This window comes from Leptonychotes weddellii, chromosome 9, assembly GCF_054177405.1.
Source record: "Leptonychotes weddellii isolate Sample4059 chromosome 9, ASM5417740v2, whole genome shotgun sequence".
Taxonomy (NCBI): domain Eukaryota; kingdom Metazoa; phylum Chordata; class Mammalia; order Carnivora; family Phocidae; genus Leptonychotes; species Leptonychotes weddellii.
In genome coordinates this window covers 36,722,793-36,740,254 of record NC_138377.1, presented here as the reverse complement: position 1 = coordinate 36,740,254, position 17,462 = coordinate 36,722,793, and the positions used below count along the sequence as shown (strand labels likewise).

Genomic DNA, 17,462 nt, shown 5'->3' with positions numbered 1-17,462 from the left:
CATCACTTTTTTAGTCAGTCCCTTATTGATAGGCGTTAGATTGTTGCCAATTATTTGCTGTTACAAAAAAAAATTCAGAATGAATAGCCTTGAGCGACATCATTTCGTAACTACCCATAATTATATCCGTAGAATACATTCTTAGATGTCAAAAGTCATGCCCTTTCCACTACTCCATGCTGCCTCAGGATTCTAAGAAATAATTCAGACTCACGATGATTCGTATTTAAATTATTTTATTTAAAAAGTTTACCTACCTACCCAAATTATGCTTTTTACTTTAATAAAAAATTAGAAATTGTTTTTCAGAAGATGCGCAAAATCCCAAATAGTTTGAGACATGGTTTTATGCTTGAGAAAAATGACTTCACAACCAGTGGCACGACTATTATGCTGGCTCTCACTTCCCTTTCAGAAGGTATCTGCTCCTGAGGACTCCGTGCCCCCCTGAACAGGGCTAATGCTCAGAGACTGAGAACAATCCTCCAGTGTCACTGAGGGCAGCGTCACAGACATCTTGGTGGGTGACGTCTGCGAAGTGAGAAATGGTACCACTTTACCCCCTGCAAAAAAGGAGAAACGCATTCAGCTCAACAAGCATATCCTGAGTATTTATATGCTTTAAACTTTCTTGACTAATATGGGGGGAGGGGATCCAAACAAGGATTGCGTATGAGATCATTTCTTTTCTCAAGGAGTTCGGAGCTCAGAACTTGTCAGAGATAAAATACACTTCCTCCTTTCCACTCCCACCCGTAGACAATTATGGACGACATTTTAAAAGTATGTTATGATCTGAATATTTACGTTCTCCTCCCCAACATTCATATTTTGAAATCTGAATGCCTGATGTGATAGTATTAGGAAGTGGGGCCTGTGGGAGGTGCTTAGGTCATCAGAGCGGAGCCCTCATGAAGGGGATTTATAAAAGAGGTCCCTCAGAGAGCTTGTTAGCCCCTTCCACCACGTGAAGGCACAGTGAGAAGGCGATGGCTGTGAACCAGGAAGAGGCTATTTGATTTTATTTCTCCAGAACTGTGAGAAATAAAATTTCTGTTGTTTATTAGCCACCCAGCTGGTAGTATTTTGTTATGGTGACCTGAATGGACTAAGACGATACACAAGTGCCAACAGTTGTGGTACGAATGACAAATGCCAGGGCGACTGGGTGGCTCAGTCATTGAGCGTCTGCCTTTGGCTCGGGTCATGATCCCAGGGTCCTGGGATCGAGCCCCGCATCAGGCTCCTGCTCGGCGGGAAGCCTGCTTCTCCCTCTCTCACTCCTGCTTGTGTTCCTTCTCTTGCTTTGTCTCTCTCTGTCAAATAAATTTTTAAAAATCTTAAAAAAAAAAAAAAATCCAGGGGCGCCTGGGTGGCTCAGTCGTTAGGCGTCTGCCTTCGGCTTGGGTCATGTTCCCAGGGTCCTGGGATCGAGCCCCGCATCGGGCTCCCTGCTCGGCGGGAAGCCTGCTTCTCCCTCCGCCACTCCCCGGACTGCTTGTGTTCTCTCTCTGTCAAATAAACACAAATCTAAAAAAACAAAAAACAAATGACAAATGCCAGGTAAGACCATGTACGGGTCAGAGCCTAGTCTCTGAAACTCAGACTTACCCTCTTACTGACCGTGTGACCTCAGCAAATTGTTTCACCACTCAACATTTCAGTCCTTCCGTGTTAAAAGGGTGACTAGTACCTACCTTGCAGAGTGTAATGAGGATAAAATAGCATTGGTGAAGAGTCTGACAACAGAGCTTAGCACTTAGTAAGTACTTGAAAACTCAGAGTTACCAATACCACTAAATGGTACTATTTAGTATAGAACTAGCACTACTATCATTACTATTACCATCAAGGAAATAGCTATTTGGAACGTATTTTTCTCTGTAAAACAGACTTTTCTTCATGATCACTACACTTAACCAAATACAGAAAAAAATCTCCACTCCACAGATTGAGAGTAGTGGGAGGCTTATAATAAAGAAGACAGGCTGTGGCAGAGGAGACACAGTCTGAGATGAAGAATTCATTAATATGTTAAAAAGAAATCCAGAGTTGACCATAAAAGTAATCTATCTGCCTATACCCTAATTCACTTCTTTAAGGTTAAAGCACACCACCTAAGAATATGAAGAATGCCAAATTGGTATTATTTAAGACTACAAAAATCCCTGTTTCAGATTTCATGGCTTTACTCTATATACGTAAGACTAATAAGCATCTTAAAAACAAATTATCTTTAACAATCTTAAAGAGATCTCTGAGTCAAGAGCCATAGTAATTTTTCTAAAACTCCTTTATATTTTTCAAGTAGTTTTCACAGTAATAAAGTGGAATTCTCTATTACATTTTTACAGGGACTACAGTAAAAGTAGACCGTTTTGGAGATTTCAATGATGACTCAAACACAGCTGTCCAAGATGATCGGAATATTTGTAAAAGCCAAATTCCTTTCACATTAGGAAGTCTTACAAAGACTTAATATTATACTACTCCTTTTTGTTACTTGTGTCAATTTCATTTTTTTTTTTTTTACTAAAAGAGAGACAGGTAATAAGATTTGGCAACATTATAGCAACATCACAAACTATAATACCACAGTATAATCTTTTAAAGAAGAAAACAAGTTTTATGTCAATTTGAATAGAATAAATATTTTAAATAAGAAAAGACCTTTTGAAAGTTAGCTCTGTCGGGATATGATAAAAACTAAAATTAAGACACAATAAGAACTGCTTTAAAAAAAAAGATCTCTATAGGACATAAGCATTATTTAAATATTCTGTCATTTTACAAAGTCATGATGCAGAGCACACAAAATAACCAAGAAAAGTATCCAAGATCAGAGCTTACTTCATCAATAAAGTAAAAACTAACATAAAGTATAACTAAGGCCAAGAGCAAAATTAATTTTCAACCCATGAAAGTTCAATGTTACCTTCCTCTAATTATTAAGAAAAATTCCATTCCTTTAGTTAGTTGCCTGTCAAAAACCACACTGATACCAGATATTCTTTTTTTCTCTGTTATGTCACAAAACTGTTTTACATGTACCTTCATTTTCTATTATATGCACTAAATTACTGATTAAATTGCTCAATGATGCAACAAGAGCTATAACTTTTTTTTTTTGATCTCAGAAATTTACACGTCTCAGGGAACATATTAAATTCAATCACTGCAAAGTTATGCTATTTCTCATAGTTAATGCCTCATATTTATACAGCAATTTGTAATTTTGCAAAAATCTTTTCCCCATCATCTTACCTCATTCTGACAGTAATTCTGGGAGACAGACAAGGCGACTGAGGCACAGAGACATAAAGTGGACTCTTCCAAAGTTTTTCTCACCAACTAAACATCCCTACAAGCCTACTGTATGTATGGAGCTAAGATTGTGCTGAGAGAATCACAGATGAAGAAGAAATAGTCCTCATTCTCAAGAAGCTCATAACCTAGAAGTGGAGACAGATGTGTACAGCAATACTTAGTTAAAATGACATGGAAGTAGCAGTTGAAGTAGGATTTCAAAGACGGGGAAGGTGATGAAGGAAAAGAACAACAAAATAAAGTCAATGTGAAGTCAGTATGTTTGGTTTTTTGTTTTGTTTTTTTTTTTTTTTAAAGTCAGTATGTTAAAGGAACTCTGTTCTGATACCAAACTACTGATTGGATTGAAGGAATGGTGAGAGAGAAGGCTATAAAGGAAGGTCAGGGTCAAGTTCTGTAAACGATGATGAGTCACAAGAGATTCTGGACAGAGGAGTAGGATGACCAAATGTATTTTAGAAGAGAGAACTCCAATAGCTGTGTGCAAAACAAGGAGAGAGGAGAGAGATCTATGGAAATCATCCCTGTAAGAACTGATGATCCTTGCCAGTGGAAACAGATTCAAGATATTTTGAGGGGAGGCTCTGAAATAAAGAATTAAGTATGGCTCTGAAATTACAGGGTTAGTTGACTGATTAGGCATTAATAAAAGCACAAACAAGCCTGAGGCTACGGGGGTATAAAGAGGTGTGGAGATATTGGGATCAGTTATATACCTGATGCCTACAAGATGTGTGAATAGACTTTTCCAGTAGGCAACTGGAATCAAAGGTGTCAGAGGCCGTAAGGCAGTTTTAGAGACAGAATTAGCAGTCATTGTATAGATATAATAATGAGAGTAATGAGCACAGTGATCACCTAGGGAGAGAAGATAGGCTGAGAAGAGAAATGATGACAAAAAGACAAGGAAGGACAAAGAAAGGTTGAATGAAGAGAAAATAAAGAAAAACAAAAGGGAAATGTCAGAGAGATAAATAGGAAGAGACCCAAGAGTAAAGAGTCACACAAGGTAACAGATGGTTTTCAAAAAAAAAAGTCTAGTATAATTCATCTAATTAATTCAAAACTGGTAGCGCTGAGACAACTCACTGCCTCCTGCACTATAGCAACTACCTCCATTACTCAAAACAAACAAATAAAAAAAACAAAAACAAGAAACCACACATTACTTTTAAAGGTGGTTAAGATGAATTCCATTCATGTAATATGCAATGGTAGGTAAGGAGAGAAGCAGTAATGACGTTTCAAGCTCAAGTCCCTTAATGATAGGTCACATCTAGGGTCCACATGAGATCTGTTGTCCAGTCACTTGGGAACAGTCCTATCCAAACTGTCAGAGTGAGGCTTTTGGAATAGGGTAGAGCTAGGTTCATCCATCTATCCACTCAACAAATATCAACTGAGCACCTACTATGTGCCAGGCACTGTTCCAGGCTCTGGAGATATCAGCGGTGAAGAGAACAAAGACTCTGATCCCACGGCCATCATATTCCAGCCTAGTGTAGGGCAAATGACAAACAAGTAAGGAAACAAACATATGTCAGGAGGCAATAAGTGCTATAAAGAAAAACAGGTAAGGGGTAAGAGGGATAGTGAGTGATAAGAGACTTTAGGAAAGTTATATAACTTCTGCAAATCCTAGTGTCCTCATCCTTAAAATAAAGATAAGAGTACCTTCCTCAGTGGGTTTTATGAGGATTAAATGGGATATTGCAAATGCAGTGTTCTGCCTAACAGACTAGCTCTTCCTTTTAGGTTAACTGGAAAGGAACTACCCCAAGAGGCAATGACCCTCAGGATGGGCTGCAAAGGCGGTATGCTTTGGAGAGGGATAAGAATGTTTCACTGAAATGCACTACGAAAAAAAACCCCACAGCTCTAGAAGGCCTCCAAATAGTTATGCTATTTTAACTCAAGTAATTATGTTTTAGTCAATGAGTTAAGCCAATAAAACGCACCATTTTATCTAAAGATGTTTGTAAATGTGCATCTGGGGAAGACTTTTTGAAGTGTTCATTTACTTTATTTTGAACAGTCATTCTGAGCTTTAAACGAGGACTTTTTAGACTTTTTAGACAGGTATATAACTGATCCCAGTATCTCCACACCTCTTTATAACCCCGTAGCCTCAGGCTTGTTTGTGTTATTACTGCCTTTTCAGACCAGATTTAAAAAAATCAGGCAAATGAGTGTTACCAGGCAAAAAGAGTAACCTTCATATCCAGTATGGTCCTCATAGATTTTAATTTTTTTTAAAGGAAAAAGACATTATATCTTAATAAATCATCATTAAAGCAAACATAAATTTTCTGCCTATATTAAACGTAGTTTGGTGCTTTTAAAGTTTGGCATTTTAAATTTCCACAGTCATCTCATTACTCCATGATGTAACTGTTTCAACAGCTGTTTTCAGAGTTGTTTTTTAAAAAAAGAGACTACTCTTTGATTCCGTGGGTTTGCAGTAAGTCATTTAACTTGGCTATGTTTAAGCTGGGATGCCACTGAGTCAGACCATGTATTTCAAGCTTCCTAAGACATATTTTAGTATCTTTTAGATGTTTGAAATTCAATTTTTTTTTTGCTTTAAAGATATTTAACATTCATAAAGAAATTTTACATTTGATGTTAGATTTATAAGACCAAGGAACAGGAAAGTTAAACTAATTTTTTCTAAGGAATACAAGTAATCATACAGGATTTTTAAAGTCCACTTAGATTTTTGCCTATATATTGTATGTACGTTTCTAAAAATACGCATAACTCTGTAAAAGTTTTTTGGGTTTAGATAATGCATTTTATCAGGTTTCAGATTCTGACTCTAATCCTCAAACACTTGGTAACTCATTATTCTATCTCTGTTATTTGCAAACTGAGAGGACTCCAAACAAAGCATTCTCTCCTCAAACAACATGAGACAAGCAGAGAAAAGAAGAAAACGTTTAGCTTCATAGAAGAGTACAGCATCTCAAACTCTTCATTAAGTAACACATGAGGCACATGTGATATGTACAAATTTATGGCATTCTTCTATGAGTGGATGAAAAGATAGCTGGATGGCTTTAAATTGCCTGGGTTTGGGTTTTTCTACATGGAAATAAAGATTGGTTTCTTATAAACAACAAATTTAAAAAGAAAATCGAAAAGGAAACAAATGTAATCATCCTGAATCCACGTACATGAAGGATCTTAACCCAGGGCAAACGGATGAATGGCCAGGGAGCTGTGAATGCCCTGGAAAAGTATGCAAATTATTTTCACGTGAGTACAGTTTGGGAGGGAGACAGATGGTCATAGCTTTCAGTGCTCCAAAGGGGTCTGCGGCCCCCAAATATTTCAGAATCACTGACTTAAAGGAGAGCCCAGCCCCACGTGCAAGTGAGTCACATTCTTCGAGCTGTTCTTTCAGCAGCAGTGGTGAAATACAGGAATTCCTGTCCTGTCAAGTGTGGATGCCTTATTCTCTCCGAAAGTGATTTGGTCCTTTGCACTTACCAAACTGCACTGTAATTATTTGTTAATGTGTCTGTCACTTGCTCTAAACAAGATACTCCGTAAGAGCATGGACTGAGTCTTTGCTGTCTGACTAGGACAGTAGGTACACAGGAAGTATCTGTGACCTTATCATCTCAATCGTTATTTGCTTGGGAGTCTGTTCCTGTTAACTACGTGCTGCAGGAGGGCAGTGACTTTGTCTTATTTACCTCTGCATTCTACAAAGTTGTAGCACAATGGTAAGCACACAGTGAGACTTGAAAATGGCTGCTGAACCGAACTGATTTGCTTGCACCTCAAGGGTCTGTGGTTTCTCATAGCTAACAGCCTGCTTAGATTCTCGCTGACCAGATCCTGTCTTTAAAATCAGCCCTGAGTTCCAGCCATGCAGTTGCTTCCCAGCTGTCTGTGAAAATGTTACAGTATTTCAGCTGTATTTTATTGAGTTCTTGAAGCATTTTTCCTGTCCACCCTGGGCTCATCTACTCTTGCCTTAATTCCTTGTTTAAGCAGCTGCTAAACTATCCTGCTGTATTCAATTCTCCTCACATACTTAACCCAGCTCTGCAGATTTTGCAACATCATAGCTTCAGTGTTTGAGGACAAATACAAGTTTTGATGAAGAAGGTGCCTAGTCATTTGATGTCAAATACAGTATGCAATATTTTATTTACCTCTGCTTTCCAGATTAGTTACTATTAAATGTTTCTTTCCTTACTTTCATGTTTAAAAGGGTGATTTAAAATGTTTATAGTCTCATTCCAAAATATGTTTTAGACCTATAAATCCTATTGCATTTTTTAAGTTTACTATTGCTTCTGTTTTTAAAATGAGTTGACAAATGCTTATTTTGAAATGTATAATTTAGGGTAAAAATAAAGCAGTTCCTATAGGAAGAATAAATGTATTGGCACCTGTAAAAACAACTCCAATTCTTTTTCCTCTAAAAAGCAATAGTTAATGTGAAAGGTTTGTTTCTTCTTATGCCAGGTTCCAGCTGCTTCACTTTGTTTAAAACTGACTTCAAAGTTTAAACATTGTCCTGTCCCAACAAATAACCTCCCCCAGATGGAATTATCTTGAGTACTATCCTCAGTGCTCTGAATACCACACCTGCAGCCTTTTAATTCAACATTTTATAAACTTTCCAAAGGGAAATGAAACATTTTTTTCTGTCCCCTAACTTATGATTTTTGGAGGGTTAGAGTTTAGTGCACAGAGTTCTATTACCTGGGTGAGTTTATAGCTATTTTAGAAGAATTAAAAAAGTATAATTAGTATCTCTACTGTGCTGATTATTATCAAAGAAATTATAAGAACATGAAAAATCTGAATAGCTCCAAGCTCAACTTTTTTTTTAAGATTTTATTTATTTATTTGAGAGAGAGAGAATGAGAGAGTACATGAGAGGGGGGAGGGTCAGAGGGAGAAGCAGGCTCCTCGCTGAGCAGGGAGCCTGATGCGGGACTCAATCCCAGTACTCCAGGGTCATGACCTGAGCCGAAGGCAGTGGCTTAACCAACTGAGCCACCCAGGCGCCCCTCAACAACTTTTTTTGAAAGTAGGCTCCATGCCCAATGTGGGGCTTGAACTCACGACCCTGAGATCAAGAGTCGCATGCTCTAGTGAATGAGCCAACCAGGCGCCCCTCAACAACTTTCAAAGTAAAAATCTTACCTGTAAATACAGACGCAAGGTACAGATTGGGCTCAATTTGTGTCTGATCCATTTCACTTGATGAAGTTATGTTTAGTTTTTTTTAATAAGAAAATCAGTTAAGCCTAGAAATAACCATGATTCATTCCTATTCACTAAAAAGAACACAAACTACATGCACTCCCAGTTACTTTCATAAAACCAAGTAAACAGAAGCCTGATCTAATGGCCTTAATAAGAAGGAAGTTAAACAGCTGAATTTTAATGACTCCATAGAAAAATACTTTACCACCCAATGGATTATCTCTAGGCATCAAAAATTAAGGAAAAGGGGAAACAAGGAATCATTAGAGAATTTGCAATTTGTGTTAAGTAAAAGAAGCTCACGGATCATTTCTTTCAAGGTTAGAAGTTTTCACAGATTCTCCTACTTAAGGACTTCATCATTACAAGAAAAGTGTAGCATCTCCCTTCACCCACGCTAGATGGGGGCATATTGCCCAACACAATCTATGTGAAGCAACCAATAAAGTTGTCAGAGAATACAGAAGAGCACTACGCTGTCAAACCAAGCCACATTTTAATATTAAAATGAAATAGGCTGGGGAAAACCTCTTTTTGGCTAGGGAATGATGAAGTGGAGAAAAGTTAACTAACTGAAGAGAGGAACACGTAGCACGTGTGGTTCTCCAGCTAACAGGACACCCCAGGGACCAGAAGCACGGGCCCATGTTGATGGCACGCTCTTCATCTGTGCTCTGAAATGCAGTTAATGACTATCAATATCCATTGTTTCAAACAAATTCTTCAGGCAGAACGATTTGGAAAAAATGTAGAGGATGGTAGAATTTTCTGATTTTCTCTAAAATAAAAATCAGACTTCTCTCAAGTTTCCCTTATTTCAGAAAAATTTCAGGTGGATTTGGAAGAATATACATAAATGAACATGATTTGAAGCATTACATCATTCATTTAACCGAGCAATAGGTTCTCACTGGTGACAAAGATTGTTTAGCTATTGTCATTATACTGTCGGAAACCTAAAAATGAAATACGTTAAAGAATTAAATGCAATCTAGATTAATGAAGAAAAAAGCTTAAAAAGAATAGTTTTAGAAGAAAATATAGTTTTCTAAAGGTAAGACTGGGGCAAATACAAGTTATGTATTACATACTGACAATCTGCAAATAGACCCAAATTAAACATCTAACCTTGATACTGTTTTAAAAAACCTTTAAATGCATTCAAAGTGCTTACTATCATCTTAATATATGAGATACTATCTATGTTCACTTCCTACTCCGCCTCTAAGTTTCTGAGAGTTACAGAGGGAAAGGTTACTGCTTGGCCCTCTATAGCTACCTTTCCCATTCTACACAGCACCTGGAGTACAAAGGTGGACACAATGGTAACAATCAGTCGCACCACACAGGCCACTTCCACTGAAGAAACTTTATTTGGGGGGTGGGGGGCAAGTAAAATTAAGTGGCAGTCCACTCAGAAGTGATTGCTTCAAAGCCCAGATTTTAAATGTATCTATTGTGTTACGGTAAGAAATAAGCAACGTCATCCCCTTTCATATTAAACAAAACTGGGTGGAAACTAAGAAAAGAAAAAAAACCTACCTTAGGTCTAGCTAGGATTCAATTAAAAAAAATTTTTTTATGTGTCCATCAGTATGATATGAGGTGTTGTGAAGACCACAAAGAATAAGACATTGTCTTAATCCTCTTTAATTGTAAAGGTAAAACTAACACAGAGCAGACTGACAGCAGTGAGCAAATCTTCCAATTAATGCGCCTGTTCCGCCTCAAATATAGGAGAGTTTAAAGACTAACGATTAATTGAGCTCTCTGCCTTTTAGCATCATACCACTTGTAGCTGTTAATGTTTCCATCCTGGAGCTCGAATTCTTCTTCTATTCTTGGTAACTTCTCTTTGTCTCTTCCTGTTCTATTGCCTTTTTTTTTTTTTTTTAATCCTCTTTAGAAGGTGCTATATATTGTACCTGTCTGGCTTTGGAGAAAGGAGCTGTGAAACCTTTTCTAAACCAGTGATTTTCAACAGAGGGTTGGCGTAGGGAGAAGGGAAAGTCTGAATCACTTTTGGGGCTTTTTCAAACTAACAAGGGCTCCCTTCCATTCTGATAGGTCCACACTCCAAATGGGGTGTATCCCCCAATGGGACCTGCTGCTATAATGAAACACTTCTAAATTCATAACGACCTAAATGTGAATTTTATACACTGCATTTTCTTTGGAATAAAAAAGGAGCAAGTTTTCTCCAATATTCAGATTTTTTGCTTAATAAAAAGCATTTTCTTGAAACTTTCAAAAACAATGGCTTTTAAAAAACACAACGGCTTATTTCTAATTTATTAAAACAATGAATTTTAACTCAAAAAATGATGATTTCATTACTCCAAACCAAAGCATACTTTAGTCATCTCTTTATATCCAACAAAGCTGCATTATTAGTAAAAACATCTAAATTGAAATAATATGCTAAATCTGTTATTATTTTTAAGATGTGCCTTCAGTAAGCCACTTCACAGGCTAAAGTGATTTAATGCAATGCTGGATTTTCATAAAGGACAAGAAAATAGGGGTACCCGGCTGGCTTAGTTGGTAGAGCATGTGTCATGAGTTCAAGCCCCATGTTGGGTGTAGAGATTACTCAAAAATAAAATCTAAAAATAAAAGGTTTCCCTCCATTATCCTTCCTTATTTCCCCTAAGATGCCTAAATCAGTCCTCTATGTATGGTTGCTCAAGAAATATCCAGCTGACCAATGTTTCTGAACCTTTATATCAAATGGATATACTACTCTGTGATCTTGTATAGGTCCTTTTCTGGAAAAAACACCCACTTTTTTCTATTCATTCTACACTGTTGTATGTAAGATAAAAAAGTTGCAAGTAATTGACAACCAGACACTACGTTAGAGAGTCACCTGGAAGCTCACAGTGAAAAGCACAGACTTGGAAGCTAAACTGCCTAATGCAAATCACAGTGCCAACAGAAATGAGCTGTGAGACCTAGCAGAAATACCACCACTCTGTGGAATATCACCATTTTGTGTTTCAATTTCCTCTTCTACCTCATAGGTTTCTTATGATCATTAACAGAGATAATATATGTAAATAACTTAGAGAAGTGCCTACATTTATTACTCAATAAGTGGTAGTTTTATTATTTTGTTGCTTGTGATTATTTTCTAACTTCTCACAACTCACAAAAAATTCTTCTTGTTAGGTAATCTTTTAAAAATATTTCTGGACAGGGAGACCTTTTGTTGAAAAGAAAAAGTACTGCTCCCATATGACCAACAGAGCGCTACCACGGGTCTCAGAGATCATCTTATCCTTACTAATAAGGAAGTCAAGATTCAGAAAGGTTCACTGACAAATCAATGTGACATATTAATAGTATTAATAGTAGGGACTACAGCCCATAGCAAACAGTTCTTTCCCCATCTCCCAACTTCAGATACTGAGACCTGTAAGAACCATCAGAAATTATCTGTTCTACTTTTTAAAAAATTATCAAGGAAGGAAATACAGTATAATGTTTAAGAGTACAGCGTTTGCTTTCTGAGTTGGGACTACATTTGATTCACAGCTCTGTCATGTACTAGCTATGTATCCTTGGCCAAAGTATGTAACCTCACCGAGCCTCAGGTTTCTCAAATAGAAAATGAGAATATTATCATCTACCTAGTTGGGTTGATTATGGATCTTAGCGAAGTATATCACATATAGGAAATATACAGAGATGGTGGCTATTATGTGTTGTTGATGTTATTATAAACACAAACCAAACTCCACCAAAACTGGGATAGAGTCTTGATTTCTGTAATAATTTCTCCTAACAGTAAAATTTAAAAAATAAATAAATAAAATAAGCCACTATCTCAATATCAGAGTTGTCTATTGTCATTTATTCTTGTAACGAATAGCTGGCTCATAATTCACACTTGCTGAGGGATGGGGCTTCCTGAAAGGGTGAGCACTGTACTCTGCAGGTGAGAATTAAAGCAGCAAACACAACCTATACCTGGCCAACATGATTTAAAAACTGCTTATCAAGGTTGTTGACTCTTATACGTCCTCATCCTACTGTTTAAAATGGAAGAAACGATACTCATTGGTATTTAAGTCAAAGGATGAGAAGAAACAATTTCCAAACATTTGATCCATGAATTTCTATGAAATTAGGAGTGGGTCACACTGGCTAAAAATTGAGTCATAAATTACCTACAAATATAATTTGTCCTTTTACCTTTACCACAAAAGACAAATGTGTTATCTTTTACTTAAATATTTAAAGATATCACAAAATCAAAACAAGTGATCTGAGATTTGAAAATGGAATCCAAGTCTAGGAAAGCAGGGATACTGCTGAAAAAGCTTAAATGAGGGGTTTATACAATTTGGGATTATACCATTTGTACACTATGCTTCTTTCAAACACTCATCTTATTTCAATACTTTAGCTTTTTATTTTAAATGGTCCTTCAAAATCTTGTAGCTATATGGTGCCAATTTGAAAGGAGGCTATGTTGTAGTATTTCAAAAAGTGGTATTTAAAAGGATAGCAACGTGGGCTTTACAATGTTTGTACCCTTGTTTTTAAAATTTTTTTATATCGTCCTGAAAGTTTATCTTTTGGTTTTTAATACTACCCTTAGTAAGGATCACCAGAATAGCAATACTTAAATCTATAAACTGTTATATTATTATTTTAAACAAAAATTTTTTAAAGATTTTATTTATTTATTTGACAGAGAGACACACAGCGAGAGAGGGAACACAAGCAGGGGGAGTGGGAGAGGGAGAAGCAGGCTCCCCGCAGAGCAGGGAGCCCGATGCAGGGTTCGATCCCAGGACCCTGGGCTCATAACCTGAGCCGAAGCCAGATGCTTAACGACTGAGCCACCCAGGTGCCCCTTTAAACAAATTCTTTATGGATTATTTAAGAAAACTGCAGAGTACTATAGGGCTATTAACTGTAAAACAAGGATATAAAGATGAAGGCTCCTAATAATAAATTTTTTAGCTCACAAAACAAGAGTTTTTAAATGGGTGCCATTCAGAATATGAAACAAAATAAGGAGAAATCTAAAACTAGTAACACTTAGGGCGCCTGGGTGGCTCAGTTGGTTAAGCGACTGCCTTCGGCTCAGGTCATGATCCTGGAGTCCCGGGATCGAGTCCCACATCAGGCTCCCTGCTCAGCAGGGAGTCTGCTTCTCCCTCTGACCCTCCTCCCTCTCATGCTCTCTGTCTCTCATTCTCTCTCTCACAAATAAATAAAATCTTAAAAAATAAATAAATAAATAAATAAATAAATAAAACTAGTAACACTTAGAATACCTGGATCTTTTATACCAATTTGAGTTCACTGGGGGGGAAAAGGAACATTATTAGAGTAGTTAAAAATATATAAAAAGAAATTATCACCTTTGAAACAAATAATCTGGCCAGATTAAGTTACTCTTCAGCTGCATATCTAATAGGTATACGAGTCTCTCCAATAATAGCATTTTAGAAATAGTATCTCGGCAGCATAAAAGCTTATATCCAACTGCCAAGAAGCTGATTGGTAATTCAGAAAATAGATGACCCACCTATCCTGAATGCAGACTAAGCTTTATTTGACTAACGTACATTTAATTATTGAAGCTCATTAAAAACCATTTAAGTACTTGAATGTACTGCTGTGTGGTGTTACGACAAAGAGTCCCTGCCTTTTCGGGGCAGGAATGTCTAGAGGAACATTCCAGCACTAAAATTTGGTTGAGAACTGAGAGAGTCGATGTTTTAGTAGACAACTTTATCGACAATGCACTTCCTGTTGGTTGAATAGCCTGTGACACTGCCACCAAAACAAATTCCTCTCAGATAATTCTTTATAAGAGCATGTCATAATGGTCTGAAAACTAAAGGAATCTTAAAAATCACACTAGGTTTGTCTCGTGAAAGAAGCCACACATTCTGCCTGATTTCATCTACTTACAGTAAGAAAAAACAAGAGAACTAATCACAGAACAGCGGCTATCCTTGGGGGTGGAGGCTGTAACAGAGAAAACATGAGGGGGCTCAGGGGTGCTGACAGTGTGCTGTTTCTTGAGCTGGACATGGGTTACACCAGTGAGCTCAGTTTGTGAAAATTCTTTCAGCTGGACACCCATGATATGCGTACTTATCTATATGTAGATTATACTTCCGTAGAAAGTTGAAATTGAAAAAAAAACAATAATCAGTTTCAGCAATTGAAAGGTGCTTCCTCTACAGTTTTGGACTGTTTTCCAATGACTGAAACAGCCAAATAACTAACTTTACTGGCCTTTAACATCAAGTGAATAGTTGCTAAGTCACACGCCATACTGCTAACGACAAAGCCAAATTCCTTTCTCTTTCTTTCCTTAAAATCTTGAAATACCAGCAAGATGAAATTATTCAGAAGCAGAAGGTGAGTTTTTGTTGTTGTTGTTGCTTTAGTTTGACTCTATAGGACTTCTTACTTAGAGGGTACTTGATGCTCTGTGACAAGCAGCCACTCAATTTCTTTGAAATCACAAACTGATATCATTTTACCTAATCTTGAAAGCATTTCTAAAATATTAATACATTCCACAAAAGTCGTTTAATTCTTTCTTTTTGGTGCCAAAAAGGTTTGCTGTTTCATTTTATGAAGCAATGACATCAGAGCTACATTTAAACTCAATTTTTTCAACAATAACTTGCACAACTTTAATTACGTAAGGCCATAGACTGTTACAGAAGGTCACTACCATCACATTCTTATAAGTGACTCTTGATGGCTAACAAAGCTGAAGGCAAAGTCACTCCCTAATAGTTACTAAGCAGTTTGAACCCAAGTGCTTCTATAGTTTATGTACAGAAAATCCATCTTCTGAGATGGAAATCCTTCCTAAATATGAAAACTCTCAAATTACGCCCTGTGACTATCACTGTAATTACACTGTATTATTTGTGTAGCTTTTATAGTGGATTTTGCCAGATCTAGACATTCCTAACTAAATTTGGAAACAAAAATTAAATGTGACATGGTGACCAGCTTACTTCCCCAAGGCCAGACTTGGTAATTTTTGAAAGAGAGTGAAAGAATGAAAAATGAGCTTTCAAATCCAGGAAGGCACGAGAAAACAAGACCACCACCATTCCGTATCCTAAACTTAGGGCTCTAAAGATTTTCTGTTGACTAGTAAGTTTTGGGTGTGAGGCGGTGGGCAGGGGAGGGTGGACTTCTGCTCACTGTACACACGACACCAATGGGAATAAGGGCCGGTCCAAGTTCTCCGTTACCGTTACTCCGGGTAATAGTTCCCAGCCGGGAGGCACAGCTGCACAGTCCTGCCAGGAAGGCCATCGCGGCCGTGTGCTTTGATAGCGTGGGGCCCTGACGTGTCAGGGTATAGAGAAGGCAGCAGTTGTTGGCTGTGAAAACAGTCTGATACAAACCAGATGGGAACTTACTAGATGGGCAACACAAAGGAAAACAACTGGCTCATTCAACAAAGTCAGGTCCCTGCCCCAGAGAATTCACGGGAGACAGTAACAGTCACCCAGAGTTGATGCAAACAAGAAACAGCCACGTGGTTATAGTTTAAAGAATTGTTTTTCCTCAGACTAAACAAAGTTTTGATTTCTAATTCTTGTATTCATTAATTGTAGTTTGGTGGACGAGCCCTTCGGTCAAAGACAAATACTTCATTTATATAATATATACTTCTGAGACACCAGGAGAAACTTAGGGGGGCCTAGAAACTAATTTTGTGCTGTTTCCCGGGAAGTGTTAGGAACATAAACTATGCTCTTTCAAGAAACCGGAAAACTTAGAACATGATTGATCATGTTGACGCAGTAATTAGAAAACACCCACCATCATATTTCTAGGACTTCCTAAGTCTGCTCTGTTGTAATGTAGGCAGAATGACGCAAAAGGCAATAATCACAAGGCTCTCGGAACTACATTTCTACCTAAATTATGTTTTCTGACTTCCTTACCTGGAAGTATAATGGCAAGTATATTCATGGCAAAAAAGTGCCAGCATTCTCCCTAACCTGTGTGAAGCCCATCACACTAAAAAGTGCCTGTCCATTTGGAGTTGACAAGTACGGCCAAGATTAACAACCAGATTTTAGGACACCTTTTTGGCAATCAAGGTAAGTGATTATATCACTTATCAAGGAAAGTGAAAATAATAGCATTTTCATGCACACATTTGAACATATTTTATAATGAAGTAATCCTGTTTTGTTTTGTGCATTTATCCTAATCAAAAAGAACAATTAGGTTTCTTAAAAGAGAAGCGATGTAGCTGCAGAACTGTGAAGATTACTGTGGCACCTGAGACACAGCTCAGGTTTCCCAATTTGCATTGGCTGCATGGCTGGATGATCTTCACTGACTCTACCCGCCCTAAAAACTGAGGTCCAACACTTAGAGACATCTTTCCTGTTGGCGTTAGATCTTTCATCCCTTGCAAGGTCATTCTGAAATAACCCAGAGAAAACAAAAGTGGAGTTAACAACTCTGGTGCGTAGGTTGATTCAGTCATAAGCATTTCTAGCCCTAAGCGGTTCCCTCTGCACTCTGGTACATCCGCACACACTCACACACCTTTTTTTTTTTTCCCCAAAAAGTCTAAATTAGTATGCGGCAACAGTGCTGGATAACTGACCATTCTGACTAAATTTAATCATCAAATCCAAGAAATCAGTCTGTGCTTATATTATAAGCTACATTCCCCTGTAAAAAGTAGGAAGGGAAAAGCTTTAAAAAGCGTTGTTTATTAAAATTAAGAATAAATGTGTCATGGAATATTATGCAGCAATCAAAAGGAATGAGATCTTGCCATTTGCAACGATGTGGATGGAACTGGAGGGTATTATGTTGAGTGAAATAAGTCAAAAAGAGAAAGACATGTATCATATGATCTCACTGATATGAGGAATTCT

General features: G+C 37.5%; 1 protein-coding gene across 1 annotated transcript in view; it reads right to left on the bottom strand.

Moving 5' to 3' along the window:
- Positions 1 to 219: 219 nt before the first annotated feature.
- Positions 220 to 17,462, bottom strand: part of LOC102735413 (protein TALPID3) — an 83,532-nt gene continuing 66,289 nt past the window's right edge. Inside the window, exon 19 of the mRNA XM_081830446.1 lies at positions 220 to 563. Coding sequence (XP_081686572.1) covers positions 412 to 563 — 152 coding nt within the window. The 3' untranslated portion in view covers positions 220 to 411. The remainder of the gene's footprint in view (positions 564 to 17,462) is intronic.